The 19553-nt window shown below is 46.6% G+C and overlaps 1 protein-coding gene across 6 annotated transcripts in view; it reads right to left on the bottom strand.

Annotated features, from left to right (window-relative positions):
- Nucleotides 1-6437: 6437 nt before the first annotated feature.
- The window catches only part of SPOCD1 (SPOC domain containing 1), a 33343-nt gene continuing 20227 nt past the window's right edge, over nt 6438-19553 (bottom strand). For all 6 annotated transcript variants that reach the window (XM_053268101.1, XM_053268107.1, XM_053268103.1 and 3 more), the window contains 5 exons: nt 14313-14454; nt 12951-13104; nt 12059-12148; nt 11127-11313; nt 6438-9166 (listed from right to left, as the gene is read on the bottom strand). In XM_053268101.1, coding sequence (XP_053124076.1) covers nt 8181-9166; nt 11127-11313; nt 12059-12148; nt 12951-13104; nt 14313-14454 — 1559 coding nt within the window. In that variant the 3' untranslated portion in view covers nt 6438-8180. The remainder of the gene's footprint in view (nt 9167-11126; nt 11314-12058; nt 12149-12950; nt 13105-14312; nt 14455-19553) is intronic.

The following is a 19553-nucleotide window of genomic DNA, read 5'->3' as shown; positions in this document are numbered from 1 at the left end:
CGCTGACTGTGTGTTCACTATCTTGTGACGCAGAGCCGGTGCCAGCTGGCCAGCTGACAAGGAAGGCGAGATAAGCCGGCACATGGCCGGAGCCCAGGAGAATCCTCCACGCTTTCCAGTTCTGCAGATGCCGACCCCGTCGGCATCCAGCCCCGGCGATATGCCCCTCCTTGCCTTGAAGCCAGAAATCTCTCCCTCTCTCTCTCTCTCTCCCTCTCGTTGCCTGGTTTCCAAGAGAGAAAGATCAGATACAGGAAATGTCATGGCAAGGAAACACAAACTCAGCTTGTGTTTAACTAAGTGGGGGAGGAATTGCGGAGGTTGAACGGCTTCTGTTTGGGGAAGCAGCAAGGCGAACCAGGCCAGATCAAGGCAGGTTGGAAACTGGAGCAGATTCTTCTCTCAAGAAATCTGCCCTTCGGTATGATGGGGATGAGAGATGGTCTTGTGGTCATCATGAGCATGAATTGTCCTCTCTGCGATGCAGGCAGGAGTGGCTCGTCCTAAGGAGCTGGGGGGTCCTTAAGACCCCCTGTGCCAAAAGAGGCACAGCTGCTTCTACTTCTTGGAGCTCCATTTGCTCCTCTCTCTCTCTCTCTCTCTCTCTCTCTCTGTCCCATTCTACCCAGCCCCAGCATTAACGAGAGCTGTTCTGCCTGCAGACTGGCCATTTGTCAGGTAGAGCTGTGCAGTTTACCTGACAAATTACCAGCCTGCAGGTATCACCACTCTCATTAATGCTGGGGCAGGGTAGAATGGGAGAGAGAGGAGCAAACGGAGCTCCAGGAAGGAGAGGCAGCTGTGCCTCCTTTTCCACCCTACCCCACTTGTTAGAACCTTTTCCACCCTACCCCACTTGTTAGAACCAGCCACTCCTGTTAGCAAGGTTTGCATTTGGATGGAAGACTCCGTGTAATCAGAGTAAGATTCCATGTAAGCACTCCCCTTAAGGAATGGGGTCATAGCTCGGTGGAAGAGCATTTGCCTTGCATGCAGAAGGTTCCAAGTTCCCTTCCTGTCAGCATCTCCATGTAGGGCTCGGAAAAACTCCTGTCTGAAACCTTGAAGAATCTGCTGCCAGTCAGTGTAGACAATACTGAGCTAGATGGACCAATGGTCTGACTCGGTATAAGGTAGCTTTCTGTGTTGATATCCTCCAACATCTTGGGGATCAAAATAGGGGCAGGCTTGTAAAGTCTTGCAAGCATGCAATTACAGTTTCCAATTCAAGCTTACTACTTGAAACCTCCAGTGCCATTTTTACATGATTATAACTTTGTGGCAAAGATCTCAGAATCAAACCAATTAAGACTTGATCATCCAAAGTTGATCCATGGTGTTTGAGTAATCTGTGAATCTCCTGCATTGCATTTAATATGGGTTGAAAGATCCCCTCCTCCTTCCAGCTGCATTTTGCAAATTATTTGAAATAAAAGGACAGCAGCGCTCAGGCGGGGGGGGGGGGGGGACTCTGCCATACAGCTTTTTGAGCTTTTTCAACACCTCTGAGGCTATTTGAGTCTCTTTGAAATGCATTAGTAAATCACCACATTTAGGAGAATCAAGCCATATGCTCTGTCATTCTTTGAATCTCATTCCTTTTGAGCAGCCGTCCCATCTGTGGGTCTTGATTCTGTGAGGGCTCCATTCAGTCCTTTAAGGCTTCCATTTTCATGGCCCATTGATTGTAATTCCTTCTATTCAGCTTGGAGAGGACAGCGTTGCCCACCTCTGGGTCCTTGCTGTCTTACTAACTCAGCTGCACTTTAAAGGGGAAAAAACTCTGCTGCAGACTTTTGGGCTGCTCTGCCTGTAACCCTGTTGGGGTTTGTGGTCATTTTAGCAAAGTCCAAGGAAGCCACCACTCCAGTTACAGAGTGCAGAGTCTAGTTGTTGCAGCTATTTAAGGAACACACATGGAGATCGCTGTAGAGTCTAAACTAAGGTGATTTATTGGTGAAATACATTTGGGACAGGAAAGACCTATCCTATCTATCAGCTACATAATGAATAGGAGAGAGAGAAAGAGAGATGTTTCCATCTTCTCTCTAGTCTAGGAGGACAGGAAGAGGACTGACTCATTACAGGAAGGACCTGAGGAGTCAAGGCAGGGGGTCAGAGAGGCAAGCCAGGACAGGTGAGGAGACCCTCACTCACTACCTCTACTCCAACGCCCCCAGCGGTTGGTGCAAAAGGTCAATGCACTGGAACTCCATCTCCAACAAGAACAACCAATTCTCATAGCAAAGATTACTGCTCAAGACCCCTACTCACTATGACACACACTGCTCAAGACTGGATTCCACTCACTACTAGATGCGGTGCACTGTACAGTGTGTCAGTGCTGTGTACCCACCCAACCATTTGGAGGAGTCTAGATTTCTAGAGATTCTGGGGAGGAAGCTGAATCCTGAAGACAACTGCAGCAACTCACATGAAAAACAACTGAACAAGGCATTCCCAAGCAGCAAAACAGAGGGAACATGATTTACCAAGAGCAGATTCCAGAAAGTGGGGGCTGCCCCTGATGAATAGGGACAGTTGGAGCCCATGGGATTCATGATAAGTAGGCACAGAAAGGTGGCATGGTGAAGGGGCGAGGAAGTGAGTGGGGCTTGTCAATTTCTGGCACCTTAAGTGGCGCAGCAGGGAAATGCTTGACTAACAAGCAGAAGGTTGCCGGTTCGAATCCCTGCTGGTATGTTTCCCAGACTCTGGGAAACTCTTATATTGGGCAGCAGCAATATAAGAAGATTCTGAAAGGCATCATCTCATACTGCGTGGGAGGAGGCAATGGTCAACCCCTCCTGTATTCTACCAAGGAAAACCACAGGGCTCTGTGGGCACAAGAAGTTGACATCGCCTTGATGGCACACTTTACCTTTACCCCTTCTCTGCAGATAGTACTCCTCTTTGCCTAGGGTTGCCATGCCCCCCAGAATTTAGGGTAGCCTGAGGATTTTGGCTCCTCCACCATTGACACGGATTTCAAATGCGCTGCCGGGATTGCCCGTATTTTATTCTGAATCTGATCACATGGGCGGGCAGAGAAGGAGGGAAAAGTATACAAACCTGTCAAATAAACAAATAAATGAAATGCAAATTAGTTGCTATATTCTTTGCATAATAGCAGATCAGGTCACCCGGCTTTGGGAAGTTTGCATATGGCAACTCTATCTTTGCCTCACGCATCTTGAACTATCCTGAGTTGGGGGCATGTCCGTCTGGGGTTCCCCAGAGAGTGAAGCCCGGGCTAGTCAAGGCCACATCTTGGAGGGGCTGGGGTCAAGTGACTTAATGTCTGTGGGGAGCAGAGAGCAGCGCGCTCCTGACAGCTTGGGGTGCCCAAGGGGCGTGAGACACGTCCAAGATTCCAGACACCAATTATAACTTTGAACATATTCATGAAATTTTAATTCGAGCTGATGGAGACACACCAGCGCCTTGCATTGGAAAGTGGAACTGGCCACCCGACCCAGCAGCAAAGGCGGCCTTTGGAAAATGAAGCCCAACGCAAGGGGGGTTTCATTGCTAGTGGCAGACTCGGGTTGCCTTTAAAGAGCAATTATCTCCCTTCATCAAACGGTGTAATAGAGATACTCTCATTACCAGACTCAACTATGGGACCACTGGGGACTGTAAAGTGAGCGTTTTAACAGCAACCGTTAAAGGACAGTCTCTCGCTCTTGTTTATTTATTTAAATTGATATCCCCGTGCATAAGCCAGAAAGATGGTGGGGATGGCTCTACAAAGAATAGAACAGCCATTAAAATATCCAGAGGATAGTGATAGTTTATACTCATTCAGCCCAACAAGGCACCGGCGGTATAATGCGGGTCAGTTCACAGCAATGCTGCTCACTCTCTCAAGTCCCGCCTGGAACAGGAAGGTTTCCACCACTTTTTGGAAGGCAAGGATAGGATCATCCTGCCAGACATCCCTGGGAAGGGACCTCCAAAGTGAGGGACCATTGTGGAGTCCCGTTCCTCAGTCATCATCACCGGTCTAGGGCAGGGGAAGGGATCCAGAAGATCTTGGTGTGCTGGGCAGGGGAGGAGTAGTAAAAATAGAGGTATTCCCTAAGGCGGGGGTTCCCAGATCTTGTTGGACTACAACTCCCATCATCCCCAGCCACAATGGCCAAAGGGGGTGATGGGAGGAGTGGCTCATCCCAAGTGGGGGTGGGTGGGCACCAAAGGAGACACAGCTGCTTCTCCTCCCCAGAGCGTAGTTTGCTCCTCTCTCTCTCTCCCTGCACTGCCTGCAGGCTGGCCATTCATCAGGTAGAGCTGTATTATTATTATTATTATTATTATTATTATTATTATTATTATTACATTTATATCCCGCTCTTCCTCCAAGGAGCCCAGAGCGATGTACAGGTGAAACTCGGAAAATTAGAATATCGTGCAAAAGTCCATTAATTTCAGTAATGCAAATAAAAGGTGAAACTGATATATGAGACAGACGCATTACATGCAAAGCGAGATAAGTCAAGCCTTAATTTGTTATAATTGTGATGATCATGGCGTACAGCTCATGAAAACCCCAAATCCACAATCTCAGAAAATTAGAATATTACATGGAACCAAGAAGACAAGGATTGAAGAATAGAACAATATCGGACCTCTGAAAAGTATAAGCATGCATAAGTATTCAGTACTTGGTTTGGGCCCCTTTTGCAGCAATTACTGCCTCAATGCGGCGTGGCATGGATGCTATCAGCCTGTGGCACTGATGAGGTGTTATGGAAGACCAGGATGCTTCATTAGCGGCCTTCAGCAATTCTGCATTGTTTGGTCTCATGTCTCTCATCCTTCTCTTGGCAATGCCCCATAGATTCTCTATGGGGTCAGGTCAGGCGAGTTTGCTGGCCAATCAAGCACAGTACACTGTATACTTTTCAGAGGTCCGATATATATGCTTTCTTTTAAACACAGAAAGGAATGTAAATGTTCTAAAATGTAGCTTTGGTTTTAGCTTCACCAAACTGGTATAACTTCTTGGCATGCTGTATAATAAACTTATTACTTACTACATGAACACTGGAGCAGGTTGAGATGGGAGAGAGAGGAGCAAACAGATCTCTGGGGAGGAGGGGCAGCTGTGCCTCCTTTGGTGCCCACCCTCCCCAGCTCCCTCGGACAAGCCGCTCCTGCAACAGTGTGACTGGTCCATGTCCCTCCAGAACATCGAACCCACTTGTCAGGTGTGGTCAGGGGAGAAAGTGGGAGGGCACCCTGCTCAGTTTGAAAAACACCAATTACAAATAAAAGTACAGATTGCTGTAACAAGTGATTATCTCATATGTTTCTTCACTCCACTTCAGTGTTTCACCTGCCTTGATTTAAAAATAACTCCATTAAAGAGTTTGCTTTTGCAATTAAGACGAGCTATCAAGCTTGAAGAACATTCTAAGTAAGTGTCTGCCTTTTCGTTACTATATAAAATAAAGCCATGCTATATAACACAGGCATGCTTTAGGGATATACGTAATTATGTATATGTATGTGCATATATATGTGGCTATATTTAAACACACCTCAAGACACACCTGTTTTCTCAGGCTTTTGACTGAAATTAATTTTAAACTGTTTTTATCTCATGGGATTGTTTTAACTTTGTATTCTGTGAAGTTGTTTAACTGTTTCTACTCCGTTTTGTATTTGTTGTGTTTTAAATTGTGTACACCGCCTAGAGATGCACATATCAGGCAGCATATGATAAACAAATAATATTTTCCCCACAGAATCAAACACTTGCGTTATTTATTTATTCGATTTCTATACCGCCCTTCCAAAAATGGCTCAGGACGGTTTACAAAGATAAATAAATAAATAAGATGAGATCTGCTGCTCAAGGACTTGACTGCTTTAGTCCAGGGGTTCTCAAACTTGGGTCCTCAGATGTTGTTGGACTACAACTCCCATCTCCCAGGGGCCATTGTGACTGGGATGATGGGAGTTGTAGTCCAACATCATCTGGGAACCCAACTCTGAGAACCCCTGGCTTAGTCTGTTAATGATGTCAAATTCGGCAATGCTAGGTTTTAGCAAAGATTCTGCTTGTTCCCTTCCTGCCTTTTGGTGCATTTGCCATGAGCATTCTATGACATCACAGCAGCTCAGCCCATGGCTTGGGAGGCTGGGGGGTGCTAGCAGAGGTGACAAGACATTTTCCAACTGCTTCAGTTCCGGGCTTCTTCATTCCAGCCTCCTTTAGTCAAGTCCAGATCCTGGCTTGACTAAACGCCCTTTAGGACCCTCCCAACACTAGGATTCTATCCTGTTTCATGAACAGAATGTTACTGACAGACACTACAGGATCCCAGCTGTTGGAAAGTCAAGCTTAGCACCTTCCTTCTAAGCTTGATGAAGCTTTAGGTGGGGCTTTGCATGCAATATGTCTAGATAATAAATCTAAAGAGCAGTTCCTCTTACCAAAAAAAAAAGCTTTATTGCTTTGAACCAACCATTTCCTAACATTAAAAAAAGGAAACTCTGCTATGCCAGCATCTTGTATTCAGACAGTACCACTAGTCACAACCCACCCTCCACCAGGACTCATCCATCTTCACCCCACTGGATTTTTTGCCCATAATGACACAATAAAAATCACAGACACCTCCAGCCTCAAAACATGTTGCGTTCAAGAAGATATAAGCTATTAAGGACCTGAGAATGTTCCTTTTCAGTCTGGCCTGGAAAAGTGTTGGTGGGGGTCCAGTGAGTCATTTGCCAGGCACCAACCACAATTCTGCATCCATTTTGGGGCCAAACTATACACAATGATGGCGGAGGGCCCAATCTAAAGAGCAGAAGAGGCAGGCAGTGCTAAATCCTCCCCATAGGTGGCTTAGGTCAACCCTACGATGACCTTCCCCTGCACCCATGCCCCTTTTTGGTCTTTAAATTAAATCTCTGACCTGACATCTTCTGGGACTGATGCAAATCTGAGCTTGCAGATCTACCATCATCATGGCTAGTCTGGACCTAAGCAGGCTTTCAGGGGCAGCAGAGACAATCTTGGAACATACTGGCCATTTGCCACAGTGTGCAAGTAATCAGCAGGCGGTCAGCCAACACCTTTTCCTCTTACTAAGTGAGAAGACTTTTCTGCTTCTCCAGATTTCTGATGTAGAACCAAGGTAAGAGTCTCTGGATCACTTTCCTACCTGGCAGAATGATACAGTTCAGTGTCTTGCCAAAAGGTTATACACCTGCTCGGTAAATGGCCATCTGTTCTCATTCTAACAAGCCAGAGGTGCACCAAAGGAGGCAGTTTGGGTTGCTCTTCTTTCTCCCACCCCGCCCAAGAGCCATGCCGCCTGCAGGCTGGCCATTCGTCAGGTAGAGCTGCACAGCTCTACCTAATGAATGGAGAGCCTGCAGGCATTGGAACAAACAAGCCGCCCCCTTTGGCACCCCCCTGGCTTGTTAGAAGGAGCTGCTCCAGGGTTCTCACCCTTCTGGTGTGCAAAATTACCTGTGCTTGCGCGATGTCAAATTCAACATGAGCACATGCTGAACCTAGATCAAGATTTATTACTAGAGCACAAATATATTCTGTACTGATCCTGACTCTTGAGCTAACATCTGACAGCGGGGAGGGGAGAGATTAGCAAGTATAAGAGGTGCTAGATGTAAACCTAAAAACACAATTCCAATCTCAAGTCCCCTTTTCTCTCATGCTTTTTCCCCAGAGAGAAATAACCAAGGAGTTCCTCCTCTTCAGCCCACTTCTCTCGTCTTTTTCATTCCCTTTCTAAAATGAGAACAGTTTAATCCTCAAAAGCCATTTTGTCAAAGTTATTTACTTGTAAAAGTTACTTCTGCAGGGGGTGGGTGGGATACGGAACGACCATGAAATGTCTCCACTGGCTCGTCAAATGGCCTGCCCCTTTCTTTCCATTAGTGGCCACAGCCATGAGGCAGGTGAAGCGGTTGGGATATCTGGGTCTCTTATATACTGACTGCTCCTGCCGACACATTAAATGCCTTCCCAGGCCATCCTGCTTTCTGGGCACATACATTATTAACATTATTCATAGCTCTTGAGAATTCCGTGACCTCTTTTCAGACAATACTGCAGATTCTCTCTTTTTTTTCCCCTGCTTTGGCTCTCCCAAAGTACACTTTACTTACTGCCAAGTGCATGCGGTGTTAAGAGCACAGAGATCTTAACTGGAAGAAGGAGGCTGTGCTTGACCCCCAAAAGTAGAAAAGAGCAGCTGGAGCTGGGCATACATGCCCTCATCGTGCTGGGTGGGTGGGAACTCTGGCCCCGCTGCAGCCTGGGACCAGACCGAAGTGGCTTCCTGAGGCAGGACAGGGAGGCCGAAGGCAGCTGGCGGCTGAGCCGCCTGGCTCTGGAGATGGCACTGTAGCTGCGTCACCTGCTGCAGGAGGGACCAGGTTTCCTCCATAAGTGAGCTGGTGTCTCCAGCAACAGGGCTGGTGCAAGGAATCTGGGCTGGCAGCGGAACCTGAGGCACTCCCCTGGCTGGCACCGCTCCAGCACAAAGCAGGTTTGGCAGGACCGAGGTGTGAGCAATGGCTGCCCCATCCGTCCCATAAAGGACTGGATCTGGGTGCACAGGATGAGAAGGCGGAAGACACTCGAGAGGGTTCCAGACAGGGGCTGGGTCAGGATTGACGCAGAACTGCACCTGATCCCCAGCCTGCTGCGGCTGGGCTCCCAAGGCGTCCAGAGCCAAACTGTCCAACGGCTCCCCTGTCCAAGGGGAGCCACTTAGTGACTGGAGAAAGCCACTTAAAATGGCCTGATAGGCTTCTCCTCCTGCCTCTGTGCAGAGTAAAGATGAAGGGTCCCCATGAAACCCCGCTCTGCCAGTATCTTCAGGGAGAGGGAGAAGAGCATCATGTGCAAGCGGTGCATCGCTTCGAAGGCCTGCCTGGGGGCCCTCGTTCCCACAGAGAAGTCCGCATGCGGGCAGGGGCCTCCGTGGCTGTGCCTGGCCGGTGTCTGCCTGCAACTGTGAAGGAAGAGCAGAGCAGCTGGTTTCAGGGCTGCTGTCCTGGAAAGTGACCCTCTTCCTCTTGGCTTTCGGTAAGGGGCTGGGCCTTGTTGTCAAAGCACCCGTGGGAGGTGGTCTCTTGGGCAGAATGAGTCCCAGCAACAAGGACGGGTGGCATGGGTCAAGCCCTATGGGAAGAAACAAAGCAAAGGAGAGACAAGAACATGCTGGTTATCTCAAGCAACAAGCCAAGGACAGAACCATGTTGATCACAGGTTATTTTTCAGTAAGTGCAGTCATGACTCGTCCTAACAAGCCGGGGGGGGGGGGGGTGCCAAAGGATGCACAGCTGACTCTGCTTCCTGATTGCTCCTCTCTCTCTCGCCCCGCCCGCCCAAGAGCTGCACCATCCACAGGCTGGCCATTCATCAGGTAGCGCTGTGCAGTTAACCACAGAGTTCTACCTGATGAATGGCCAGCCTGCAGGCAGCATGGGAGAGAAAGAAACAACCCGAGCTGCTGCCAGGAAGCAGAGCTGCTGCACCTCCTTTGGCGCCCCCCTGGCTGCTTAGGAAGAGCCACGACTGAGTACGTGCCTTCACTCCTCTGGGTGCAGAAAAATCAGCAGTAACGTGAATGCCCTGTGCACCCTGACCTTTTAAAAAGCAACCAGGAGCAGGGGAGAGAGGAAGCAAACTTGTACAGAATTTTGAAGTCTTAGGACTAATAAGCCAATTATCTAACCTCTACCCAGGGAAAAAGACACCTGCTGCTTTAGAAAATGAAACCTTTATTGCCTTTTCATCCAACCCCTTTTCAAGATGAGACAGCAGAATCCTCCTCCTCCTCATGGAACTCTTTATAGGAAGGAATCACTCTGACTGATCCGGTGCTGTCCACTGCTCTGCCTCCTTCCCATCATTCCCCCACAACAGCCCTGGGTAAATAGCATATTTGGTAGACTGCAAATGATTCTCTGGCATTCTGCAATGAGTAATAAAAGCGATGCCGCCACCTCCAAATGCCGACAAAGAAATTTTCATATCCTGTTCCAGCAGGACCATCAACTGCCATGCTGTCTCCAAACTGGCAGGCAAGGTCACTTAAAAGAACTTATGAGGAAAAGCCTATTGGGCAGCCGGCGGAGGGAGGATGGGAGGCAATTTAGGAAAGTAGACTTTTTAGGATTACCAGTCACGGAAGGATTCTGCAAGAGCACAATAAACTCTGCCCAGATACAGATGGAAGGGCATGGGGGCCTGACAGAGGCTGAAACTGTGTGGGGAAAGAGGTTGAAACTGCAGCAATCCAGCAGTAGCGGCTCATCCTAAGGAGCCAGGGGGGCCCCAAGGGAGGCTTCCCAGTAGCAGCCTCTGCTTCCCTGTAGCTGCGCCTCTCCTCTCTTCCCGCCCCGCCCGAGAACCGTGCTGCCAGCAGGCTGGCCATTTGTCAGGTAGAGCTGCGTGGTTAACTGCCCAACTCTACCACATCAATGGCCAGCCTGTAGGCAGCACGGTTCTCAGGCGGGGCGGGAAGAGAGGAGAGGCACAGCTACAGGGAAGCAGAGGCTGCTACTGGGAAGCATGGCGTTTGGCGTTTTCTAGATCCACAATTTGAATTTGTTTTTAAAGTGAAGAATGCACACAGAGCAGTGGCCATCCCATCACTAACAAAAGGCTCTTTCTACTGAGTCATCTCCAGGGACATTTCTTTCTCTGCACCATCCAACATCCTGTCTCTGGTGAAACTGTTCCCTCATTTGTTTGCCTTACACCTTCCGTCTATCAGTGTCATTAGATTACTCCAACTGTATATGCAGATAACAAAATTTCTCTTTGTTTATATGCCGATAACAAAATTTCTCTCTATTTACTCCTTCCTTACCATGGCAAGGATAATCTTATAAACCTCTATTGTGTTTCTCTCGGTCTTCTGTCTTCTAATCAAACAGAACTGCTTACACAAACTAAACTTTGTGAGGAAGACAAACAGCAGAGTAGTCATGTTGGTACACAGCAGCGACAAGCACTGGGGTTATTTATTGTAGCATGAAGTGTGCCCCATGTACTCATAATGGCTGCTCGCTTTTCAACTCCTCTACCACCATAAACACCAAGACAGGAAGATTTACTTTCCCCCAAATCCTACCTGGACCACCAAGTGGGTGGAGTTTGGAAGGAACCGGTTGGAAAGCTGCTAGGGGTACCATAAACATCTCCATCTGACTGATGTCCACAATGCCGTATCTTTGCTTAACATTCAGGTAGGAATACAGCATGTTGTATGGGCTGAGGCCTTTAGCCAAGCTAGGGAGGAATCGTATCACACCCATCTCCTAAACAAGCAAGGGAAGAATAAAGAGGAAGGCTATTGTTAGGGAGTGAAGAGATCTTTTGAGAAGGAAACCTAGTGGGTTTCTGTGCTTCTTGCAGGCAGGGAGGACATTCTGTTCCAGATAGGTCCCACATGGCTCAGCCTCCCGCTCAAGAGGGACCCTGCAGACAAAAGGGGCTTCTTTCTTGTCCTCTCCCAAGTTCTTTGAGGAGACAAGCCTTTCTATTGCCTGACGTGTTGCCATGGGTGTCCTATGGCGGCCTCAACCCATCCTACACATTAGGATGAAGTTCTATCAAGTACCCCGGGGTAGGGGGGTGACTCCCAAATCCAGAGTCCACAAATCCCCTTTCCTCACATGAAGGGGCTCATTCTACCTGCATGGACCTCAAGCTGGAGGGCAGGAGCTGAGGCTGCATCTTGCCTGGCTTCCTGCTACCACTTCTACAGTGAAAAGCAGCTCTCAGAGGATCCCCCTGACCAGAAACAACAAGGAGGGGCTGCAAACATGGGTGCAGCACTCAAGTGGGGGTCATTCCAGTTAGCATCCACCCCCACCCCTGCTTTCACCTCAGTGGTGCTTGTTAGGTCTGGCTGCATAGTGTCCCAGAAGTGGGTCTTTCCCTGAACTGAAAGCCCTCTCGTCCATGAAGGAGGAATTACAACACTACGTGAATCCATGTACCTGGAAAAGCATTAGGGCACACAGAAATATGGATGTATAATTAACCTTTAGACAAAGATACCTTGCTGCTTTCTGGCCATATGTTGTCTAAATAGGCCCAGACGTCCTCTGGGAGGATGCAGCCCTTGGACTGAAGTAGGTACGGCAAAGTCTGGAAAAATCAGAGGCGCAAAAACAAAGGAGGAGGAAAACATCATTAGCACCCCAGCAGAGAGGTCCACACGCCTGTGATTGAATGTGGCTTTCTAACAGTAGGATATTGCAGATTTTCAGAGTGATCCTTACGGGGCTGTGGTAAGGTAGGCTAGTGTAGTTTTCCCCAGGCTGAAGACCAGGAGTGAGAAGAGTGTAAAGCCTTCTAGTGAGACTATCATGGCAGAGATAAGAGCTGAACCAGGCACTGCCCACTTCACAGAGCTCCCTCTTTGCCACAAAGCTACACCAGCTTTCTACCAACATCCCTGAGATTTCAGCTCTCCTGTTTCCAAAAACAGAACAAACACAGAATGCCCACCCACCCACCCCCAAACCTCCAGATTTCTAGCTTTTGTGCTTATAAACAGCAGCAGCATCTTCTGTGCCAGAGAAGAGCAGAAGGAACTTTTGTGGGTTCTTCCTGCTTCCCTGGCTGTGCTACACAGCCATTTAGGCTTATTTGGCAGCCAATTACCCCTTCCTCCAGAGCCATTATCACTTGCTCAACATACCTCACCTCGCAATCAACCTGGCTTCATTCAAAGTGCCAGATTTAACTCAAAGCACCAACATACACTGGAATGTGTATGGATTAAAACAGTCAGAAGTTTTACAGAGCTCTGCAATAAGGAACTCTTATACAATTAACATTCTAGTTAAAGAAACAGTGAAAAAGTGTCAAATCTGGGGTGAGCCCTTAAATGAGGGGTGGGCTATGCCTATGTTTTGCTCTGCAGCTAATGCAGGCCGGCTCATACCTGAAAGAGGTGGTAGTTGGAGCCGGAAACAGGGAACGCCTTCGCTGCAAACTGCTTCAGACTGAACATCTGAATGAGTCCTTTCCAGATGGCTGCAGTCCTGGGCTCCTTCTCTACCCGTTGCTGTTTCTTGGGAATGCTAGGCGAGTCAGCTCTAAGGCAAAGATGGGGAAAGTTACAGAGCCTTTTCCGTTTGTTCAAAAGATCGAATGCACCTCAAATGTGTGAGAGTTTATTGAAAAGAATTCCCTGCATAACTGCACCTTTGTTTCTACCCACTGTAAATGCAGTGAGAAAAGGGAGCTGTCATTCAACATACTGTGATCAAAATAGCTACAATGTCTGTGACTCTGGTTTTCTGTCAAATACAGATTGAGCAGGAAATGCATTAACATTTCCCTTATAAATCTACACAACTAACCCAAGAGCAATTAAATAAACACTAAGTCACTTTAACAGGGGTCATAACAGACAGTAACACAGAATGCCATAACAGGTTATTGCTTCTTTTAAGAAACTGACCTTTAATGTTCAAGAAATGCCAATTTATTTTAATATTTCAATATGATTTTATGGAATTTTATGGTATTAACTTTTGTAAATCATCTTGGGATGAGTATTATGAAAGCGGTATATAAATTGAACACATAAATAAATAGATAGATAGATGGAGGGAAGGAGGGAAGGCAGGCAGGCAGGCAAAACTCGCCAATGGCCCTGACACCCATGGTTCCGCATATCCACAGTTGAGAAATTGACACTGGACCTTGGTATACATAAAAAAGGGGGTTACATTTTATGTATCTGCAGTTTCAGGGTGGCTGGAAATTATTTCCAAGGTCATTTTCAGCCACCATTTTGTCAAATGGAGCCATTCTGTTGCTCTTTTTGGGAACGAGGGAGAATTGCCATAATTTTTCATGAAAAAATGGTGGAATTGTGGCTTCTGGTGGGCATTGCTGGACAGCAGAAGGCTTGGAGACCACAGTACAACACTTTATTGCAATTATTTTAGGCATTTTCAGCCCTTTTAACCATCCCCCCCTTGCAGGAACCTAACCCCACCCCCCTCCAATTGCCATAGACTTAGTGCCCCCTTATTCACAGTTTTGTTACTCGTGGATAATGGGTTCCACCTGTATGCACTAGTATATAATGGTTACCAGGGCCTGTAATGCCCACCAAATTAACACACTGTCACACATCTCAAGCTAACTTGTTTTTCCTGAGTTTAAAAAAATAAGATTACATCATCTTAGAAAGGGTTCTTTTTATTCAGATTCATTCTTCATATTCATTCTGCTATTTACTAGAGCTCCCATTTCAAAGTTCAAGGGGTTGAGAGGTATGAACCATACAGACCTGTTCTCCTGCAAAGGTCTTTCTCCTCCATCTGAGTCCAAGGCATCTGGATGCAAATGTCTGGAGGTGCTTGCTTTCTCTTTTGAAGAACACTTGGATGTCAATGGTTTAATTCCTCTTGCATTGCCAGCAGCCACCTGTCCTGAAAAGCCAGAAGGAACATCAGGTTGCTTACCTGTAACTGGAGTTCTTCTGGTGGTCATCTGTCCATTCACACTACTAGGCTTCGGGTCTATGTGAAAGCAAGATCGGGAACTTTCCAAGCTTTCTTTCTCCCTCAACTTTTTTACCAGTAGTCCGCCCCCCCCTCCACCCACCACTACAGTATCACTTGACTAATCCTCCCCTCCTCAGTTTAGGAGTCCACCGCAGCCAATAGCTCTGCAGAGGGGTGGCTGGGCAGGAATGTGAATGCACAGATGATCACCAGAAGAATCTCAGTTACAGATAAGCAACTTGATGTTCTTCTGAGTGGTCTCTGTCCTTCACACTGCTGGGCACATCGCAAGCTAAATTATCATCGGAGGAAGGTGGCAGAGCAGCAAGTCCAACACAAGTGGGTCGGAGCTTCAGCCAAAACTTGATTGCAACACTGCACATCCAAAGGCTGCATCCCTTTTTGCCTTTTCATCCAAAGCATAGTGTCTAATAAGTGAAATAGGCAAGACCCACATGGCAGTCTGGCAAATGGATTATAGGGATATACCCCTGTCAAAGGTGGATGAAGTGGCTAGAGCCCTGATGGAATGTGCTTTAAAAGTGGAAGGTGAATAGTGACATGGTAATAGGCATCTTCTAGATCTATGGAAACAAACCATATCCCTTTTGAGAGAAGGGGAACAATGTCTGATATGGTAAGCATGCAGAATCTCTTGTAGGTAATGAAGGAATTGAGATCTCAAAGTTCCATGACAGGGCAAAATCCTTCATCTTTCTTTGGGATTGTAAAGTAAGATAAGTAAAAACCATTCTTCTGGTGATCTGGGGTAGTGTGTTCATTGTGTTCCAGAGTTGGATTTGGGACCGTGACCCTGGGTCCAGAGTCTGGAGGATTTTCGACAAATTCTATGGAATAACCTAGGCGAATAATAGTAAGCACCCAATTGTCCGTTGTAATGCTTTCCCACACATCCAGATAAGGTCTTGATCTTGTTCCAACGTCCAGATAGCCACGCCCACTTGTGGTAAGAGGTGGATTTATTCTTACTCTGAGATGTTTTATTGGCAGTTTCTTCCTGTACTGCGAGTAACTGTGCTGTCAAAAGGAGTGATCAAATCGAGATTGTATGGAGGATCTGGATGAGGGTATATGCTGAGTTCTGAACGGTTTGATCAATTTTGAGGTTGTTGAAGCATTTAAATTAATAGACTTGGCCGTATAATGGAGCTTCTGCAACATCCCAAGTCCAATTTCCATCCTTCCCTATCAATGGAAGTAGATAAAGTTTTCTTCCAAGATCTATTCTGAGCCACCTCCATCATGATTGAGTTGGAATGGGGTGTCTCTAAGAAAAGGACAGTCCTCCATTTGCACTTTGTAAAAATTCTCTACCTTTTTAGAAGTTGTTGAGATGGAAAATGGCTTTTCCCAGCAGCAATGAGTGATTCCTAGCAATACATTGTTCATAAGAACAGCCCTGATAGATCAGGCTCAAGGCCTATCTAGTCCAGCATTCTGTTTCACACAGTGGCCCACAAGATGCCTCTGGAAAGCCCACATGCAAGAGGAGAGGGCATGCCCTCTCTCTTGCTGTTGCTCCCCTGCAACTGGTATTTATAGGCATCCTGCCTCTGCAGCTGGAGGTGACCTATAGCCACCAGACTAGTAGCCATCGATAGACCGGACCTCCATGAATTTGTCCAAGCCCCTTTTAAAGCCATCCAAGCTAGTGGTCATCACAACATCCCGTGGCAGAGAATTCCATAGATTAATTATGCACTCTGTGAAAAAGTACTTCCTTTTGTTGGTCCTAAATTTCCCAACTTTCAGTTACATGGGATGGCCCCTGTTATGAGAGAGGAATAAAAAATTCTCCCTGTCCACTCTCTCTACTCCATGCATAATTTTATATACCTCCATCATGTCTCCACATAGTTGCCTCTTTTCCAAAGTAAAGATCCCCAGATGCTGTAGCCTTGTCTCATAAGGAAGGTGCTCCAGGCCCCTGATCATCTTGTTTGCCCTCTTCTACACCTTTTCAAGTTCTACAATATCCTTCTTAAGATACAGTGACCAGGACTCTATGCAATACTCCAAATGTGGTCACACCATAGATTTGTATAAGGACATTATAATACTAGCATTTTTATTTTCAATCCCCTTCCTAATGATCCCTAGCATGGAATTTGCCTTTCTCACCACTGACGCATACTGAGTCAACACTTTCCACTGTCCACCACAACCCCAAGACTTCTCCCCTGGTCAGTCACCAACAGCTCAGATCCCATCAGCGTATACGTGAAGCTGGCATTTTTTGCCCCAATATGCATCACTTTACACTTGCTTACAATGAACTGCATTTGCCATTTTGTCACCCAGTCACCCAGTTTGGAGAGATCCTTTTGGAGTTCCTCACAGTCTATTTTGGATTTCACTGACCTAAATAGTTAGTGTCATCTGCAAATTTGGCCACTTCACTGCTTAACCCAACTTATGAAGAAGTTAAAGAGCACTGGTCCCAGTACAGATCCCTGGGGGACCCCACTTCCTTCTTCCCTCCATTGTGAAAATTGTCCATTTTATTCCTATCCTCTGTTTTCTCTCCTTCAACCAGCTACCAATCCATACATCCTGGCTCCTTATTCCACGACTGCTAAGTTTACACAAGAGCCTTTAGTGGGGAACTCTGTCAAAAGCTTTTTGGAAATCCAAGTATACTATGTCCAAGTACACCTCCAGACTTGACTTCTGTAATGCGCTCTACGTGGGGCTGCCTTTGTACGGAAACTTCAGTTGGTTCAGAATGCGGCAGCCAGGTTGGTCTCTGGGTCATCTCGGAGAGACCACATTACTCCTTTGCTGATGGAGCTACACTGGCTGCTAATAGGTTTCCAGGCAAAATACAAAGTACTAGTTATAATTACGCTGTTTGCCGCTTGATTAAGCGGCACAGCGCTCTTGCCTGACCCCCTCTAGAAGCACGAGGCTTCTTTTGACCTGATTGGTCAAAGGGCCCGTGCAGGACTTTGAGTGTTTGGGGTTGCCTGGAGCCAAGGTGTATCGCCCATGTCATAGGTTAGGCATGCCCTGGTGGTGCACGCCTGTAGTACCGCACTGCCAAGTGGGAAGCCATCCCTGCTCTTTAAGTTCTTGCTAAAGTTAAATAAATTGTGGCCCGATTTATACCAAAACCTTGTGTCTCGTGTCTTCTTGGGTGTCGGGCAAAGCCCTAAACGGCTTAGGCCCTGGGCATTTAAGAGAACGTCTTCTTCACTATGAGCCCTACTGCCCACTGAAGTCATCTGAGCCAGTTACCGCCAACTCGTCTTGTGGCTACACAGAGACAGGCCTTCTCGGTTGCTGCCCCGAGATTGTGGAACGTGCTCCCTACTAAGATATGATTCTCCCCATCTCTGGCATTTTTAAAAAAACATCTGAAAACCCATCTTTTCAACCAAGCTTTCTCAGCTTTTTAAAATTTGTAGGTTTTAATTTTTAAATTGATTTTAAATTGTTGAATTGCTTTAACTTTTTATATGTGTTTTAATTATTTTATGTTAACCGCCCAGAGACGAAAGTTTGGGTGGTATATAAATGTGATAGATAGATAGATAGATAGATAGATAGATAGATAGATAGATAGACAGATAGGTAGATAGATAGATGTCAACCGGATCACCTTTATCCACATGCCTGTTGACACTCTCAAAGAACTCCAAAAGGTTAGTGAGACAAGACTTGCCCTTGTAGGAGCCAAGCTGGTTCTCCTTCAGTAAGGCCTTTTCTTCTATGTGTTTAACAATTTTGTCATGTTTTTCATCATTTTACCCGGGACAGAAATTAAGCCGGGTAAACTTACCAGCCTGTAATTTCCTGGATCCACACTAGATCCCTTTTTGAAAATTGGAGTCACATTAGCTGCTTTCTAGTCCTCTGGCACAGAGTCTGACTGTAGGGAAAAGTTACATATTTTTGCTAGGGAGTCAGCAATTTCACATTTGAGTTCCTTCAGAACTCTTGGGTGGATGCCATCTGGCCCTGGAGATTTGTTAATTTTTAGTTTTTCAAGACAATTTAGAACTTCCTCTCTCATCACCTCAAAATGGCCCAGTTCTTCAGCCTCCAAGCCTGAGAAGCTCAGTTCCGGAAAGAGTATATGGTCAGTGTCCTCCACTGTGAAGACAGATGCAAAGTATTCATTCAGCTTCTCTGCAATCTCCTTATTCTCCTTAATAATCTCTTTCATGCCTTCATCATCTAAGGGTCTGACAGCCTCCCTGGCAGGTTTTCTGCTGCTGATATATTTAAAGAAGTTTTTATTCCCCTTGACACTTCTAGCTATATGTGCCTCAAACTATCTTTTTGCATCCCTTATTGACTCCTTGCATTTCTTTTGCCAGGGTTTTTGTTTCTTCCTGTTCTCTTCATTTGGGCGGGACTTCCATTTTCTCAATGAAGTCTTCTTCCTTTTATAGCTTCCCTGATGCTACCTGTTGGCCACGCAGGAGTCCTCCTAAACTTGGTGGTACTTTCCCTCCTTCTTGGTATGCATTCCAACTGAGCTTCTATTATTGTGGTTTTAAATATGTTCCATGCTTTCTGGAGTGATTTGACCCTCCTGACTTTCCCTTTCAGCTTCCTTTTTACCAGTCCCCTCATTTTTGAGAAGTTTCCTCTTCTGAAATCCAACACATCAGTGTTGGACTTCCTTGGCAATGCTCCACTCGCATATAAGCTGAGTTAATAGATAATGCCACTGATTGTTGGGCATCACTATCAATCAGATCAAAAATAGTGATGATGTTTTAGCTGGTTCCTTGGTTTGGAGATCTAATGATGTTGCCATCCTGGATACTAGGTCCGAAAAGGATATGAGGTCTTCAGATGGAGAAGGGAGTTTTGAGTCCTTCAGCCAAGCAGCTGGAATAGATCCTGACAATAAATCAGGAGTGTTGGGGTTCTCTGTTTCTTCCAATTCAGACTATGAGGACCGGAGAAGCTAATTTGGAGGAACTGGGTCCACAACCTCTAAAGTCAGACCTGAAGGATTAACAGGCAGCTTATGCTTGGCAACAGTGACA

Source organism: Hemicordylus capensis, chromosome 7 (assembly GCF_027244095.1).
Source record: "Hemicordylus capensis ecotype Gifberg chromosome 7, rHemCap1.1.pri, whole genome shotgun sequence".
Taxonomy (NCBI): domain Eukaryota; kingdom Metazoa; phylum Chordata; class Lepidosauria; order Squamata; family Cordylidae; genus Hemicordylus; species Hemicordylus capensis.
The sequence above is the reverse complement of the archived record's forward strand: the minus strand, read 5'-3'. Positions and strand labels throughout refer to the sequence as shown.